Raw genomic sequence first — 3,559 nt, forward strand, 5'->3', positions numbered from 1 at the left:
TTTTTTATTTTTAAAAATATTTTTTTTAATATTATCACAAAAAAATAATTTTTTATTATTAAAAAACACGATTAAAATACAAAAACAAAGAGGTAATTACTCTTAAATCATAAGAGAAGAGTATCAACTTACAAAACTGCCCTTAACAAAACATACATGCATGAAATAATGGGATGGACTATATACCATGCTTTACAGCTAAACCTTCAAGTAATTTAAAACTTTATGGATCTTGTACACACGGACATAAATTAAGGGGAAAGGTGAAGGAGAGGCAACAAAAGGATAAAAATCAAGTTTAATTAGGGTAATTAGTGATTAATCAAGAGTTAATAACAGCCAATAAATAAAGGGGAGGAAAAGGCAGCGGGTTTTCCGGTACAAAGGACGAAGGAAGCAAAAGCTTGCTGGTCGCCACGTGGCGATACTTTGAACCGTAGGATCAACATGAAGAATGATCAATCCATTTTGTGAGAGAGAGAGAGAGAGAGATCATCCCATGACATCCTTAGGCAGTGAAGAGAAGGGGGTCAGCTTAGTGACAACACAAACAAGAACAAGAGAAGCATTGCTGAGTGAAGGCTAAAAAGGCACTGCAAAATCATCAGAGAGAGAGACTTAAATTGGGTCAGGAGAGAGAGAGAGAGAGAGAGAGAGAGAGAGAGAGGGTATGGCGGCGTTTGCAGAGAAGCAGAAGCAGCTGTAATTCTGTGTAAATGGTAAAGAAAAGGTACTGAAGGTGCGATTAACGCTTTCTTTTCTTCAACCAAAAAAAGGGCCAACAAAACTAATCAAGAAACTACTCACTAACCACTTGACACAGGTTTTTTAGAGAAGGAAGCAAGGTAGCTAGAGTGAGTGAGTGAGTATGTGAGAAAGAGAAAGAAGAGAGAGGCATTTTCACATACACAAGACTCAAGAAAGCAGGGAACAAGATTGTGTGATACTACCACGAGTACTCTTACACTCTTGGATCCTTCTTCTTCTTGTTTTTTTTCCATTTTCTTTTTTCGATTCATAACCCAAAATTCTGGAGAATTTAAGGAGGGCCCTTCTGATGTTTGCTGGGTGGTAAGCAAAAGACAAAGAAAGAGAGGTTTTCTTGATTATGGATTTTCTCTCACAATTGAGTTTTGGGTCAGGCTTAGAGGAGGAGAAATGGCTGGCCTTTTCTCATTAGGAAGAGGTAGCAGCAGCAGTAATAACCAAGAAGACCAACAAAACAACAATAATCCACCAACTGAAATTCCACAAGAAAGCTGGTTTTGGTACAAAAGTGAAGACATTCCTTACAAAAGTTTTGAGCTATGGCAGCAGCAGCAGCATCAAGAGCTTCTTCACCAAAGACATCAGAATCCACAGCAAGATCTCTACTCATCAGCTGCTGGGTTAGGTGTAGGACCCAGTAGAACTTCAATCAACATCTCTGATGAATCCTCATCAAGATCAGCAGCAGCAGCAGAAGCTTTCATGATGATGAGGCCTGGTGGTTCTGGAACAGGAGGAGCTGGTAGCATAAGTTGCCAAGATTGTGGCAACCAAGCAAAGAAAGATTGTATGCATATGAGGTGTAGGACTTGTTGTAAGAGTAGAGGATTTGAGTGCCAAACCCATGTGAAAAGTACTTGGGTTCCTGCCTCTAAGCGCCGTGAAAGACAGCAACAATTAAATCTTTTACAGCAACAGCAACAACTGCAAATTCGTGGAGAGAATCCTAAGAGACAGAGAGAAAATCCAAGCTCTTCTCTTGCTTGCACTCGCTTAGCCAATAGCATGTCAGGTAAAGACAATATCTATATACACTTTGTTTATGTAATGTCTCTTTTCTTTTCTTTCAACAGAAACGAGTGACTCACAGTTCTAAAGAGTCATTTTTTAGAAGAATTCAGTGGCACACACGCTCATACAGAGAATCTTGAGAGAGAGAGAGAGAGAGAGAGAGAGGCCATATCGATTGCGTGTAATGAAAACGAACCTCCATAGTAAAACCCCATCAGCTTTTTTTCACCTTTCCTTTTATGAATACTGTTATGAGGTATTCCTGACAAGTGGATTGAAAGGGAGAAACTATTTTTCTCTTTCTGTGTGTCGATTGATATCTGTGTATATATTATATATGAGCATGTTTGTTCTTTCTTGATAGCTTTTGCGTGCCATTTCATATACATAAAATATAATTCTATAAAAAAAAATCCCATTTTTATATCTTACTATTTTAATCAAAATCTGAAGTAGTTTATGTTAACGGCTTCTTTGTTTTAGGGTTAGAACTTGGGAATTTCCCTTCAGAAGTGAGCTCTCCTGCATTATTTCGTTGTGTAAGAGTGAGTGGCATTGATGAAAGTGAGGAGATGTTAGCTTACCAAACTGCTGTTAACATTGGAGGGCATGTGTTTAAAGGAATTCTTTATGATCATGGGCCTGACAGCAACTACATGGCACCCGGTGAGACATCTTCTGGAGGTGGCGGAGTACAACCACTTAATTTAATCACAGCTGGCACAGCCACTGGTGGTGGTGGTGTAACGGTGGCTTCTACGACAGCCGCATTTCTTGATCCTTCATCTTTATATCCAGCTCCACTGAACACTTTCATGGCCGGTACGCAATTCTTTCCGAATCCAAGATCATGAAAACACCACAACAACATTCTTGTCTTCCCTCTCTTTTATATTAGCAAGGTCTTTTCTTTTCCAGTCCATTTTCCCAAAAAAAAAAAAAAAAATGATGATGATTAAATGTAGTAAGAAGAGAAGTAAATTTGACACATCCATTCAAGAAGTAGGAGTTAAAAAAGAAGAAGAAGAATGAATGCTGATGAGAGGCACTGCTTAACATGTTCTTGTTTTTGTGAAAATTACGATGCTAAGTTATGATTATTATTCTTCTTCTTTTTCTCTCTCTTTTTTCCCCTCACATTCTCCCTTTCTTGTATGTGAAAGAAATCTAAAGTTTCTTTCTTGTGTTAGGACAGGAAAGGAAAGCAAGTAGGGAGGCAGTGCAGTAGTAATGTAGTGATGACATGCTTCATGTTTTCTTGTTTGTTTGAGTTATATATTATGTTTTGTCTTCCGGGGTTTGAAATTGCATTACGTTAGTTTTGGACTTGAACTTGCCTTTTTCCCTGTTTACCCGTAAGTTTGCCGGTTTGAAATTGAAACGAAAATTGGGTTTCGTCTTTTTTTTTGGACTAAACAGAAAGACCAAACCAGTCTATTTCTTTGTTTTTTTTTCTCCTTTCCTTACGCGGTATGGGCGGTGTCCAGCCATGCATCAATAACCTAAGCATTCAAGTCCAAAAGGTGAAAGAAAAGAAAAATATGAAGTCATTTTTCTTTTCTTTCTTCCTCTCTCTCTGTGTTGAAATACTTGCTCATTTGATATTATTATGCACGTAAATCCTTTAATTAATTAGAATGGACATGCGTAGATGTGACTTCGATGACAAAATGGAAATATTTCTTGTCAATTGCTCTTTGCTTAATGCACCTGCAAGAATTTATATATATATTCCCAATGAAATTTCGATAATGTTTTCTTGAAAAAAAAAAAGGATTTT

At 37.7% G+C, this 3,559-nt stretch overlaps 1 protein-coding gene across 1 annotated transcript; it reads left to right on the forward strand.

The window, feature by feature from the left end:
* Positions 1-338: 338 nt before the first annotated feature.
* Positions 339-3,181, forward strand: STY1 (Lateral root primordium (LRP) protein-like protein). Its single transcript, XM_011027590.1, has 2 exons — positions 339-1,780; positions 2,263-3,181. The coding sequence occupies exons 1-2, from the start codon at positions 1,159-1,161 to the stop codon at positions 2,631-2,633; spliced, it is 993 nt and encodes a 330-aa protein (XP_011025892.1). The 5' UTR covers positions 339-1,158; the 3' UTR covers positions 2,634-3,181.
* The last annotated feature ends 378 nt before the right edge of the window (positions 3,182-3,559 follow it).

Source organism: Populus euphratica, unplaced genomic scaffold (assembly GCF_000495115.2).
Source record: "Populus euphratica unplaced genomic scaffold, PopEup_1.0 scaffold41.1, whole genome shotgun sequence".
In the NCBI taxonomy this organism is placed as follows: domain Eukaryota; kingdom Viridiplantae; phylum Streptophyta; class Magnoliopsida; order Malpighiales; family Salicaceae; genus Populus; species Populus euphratica.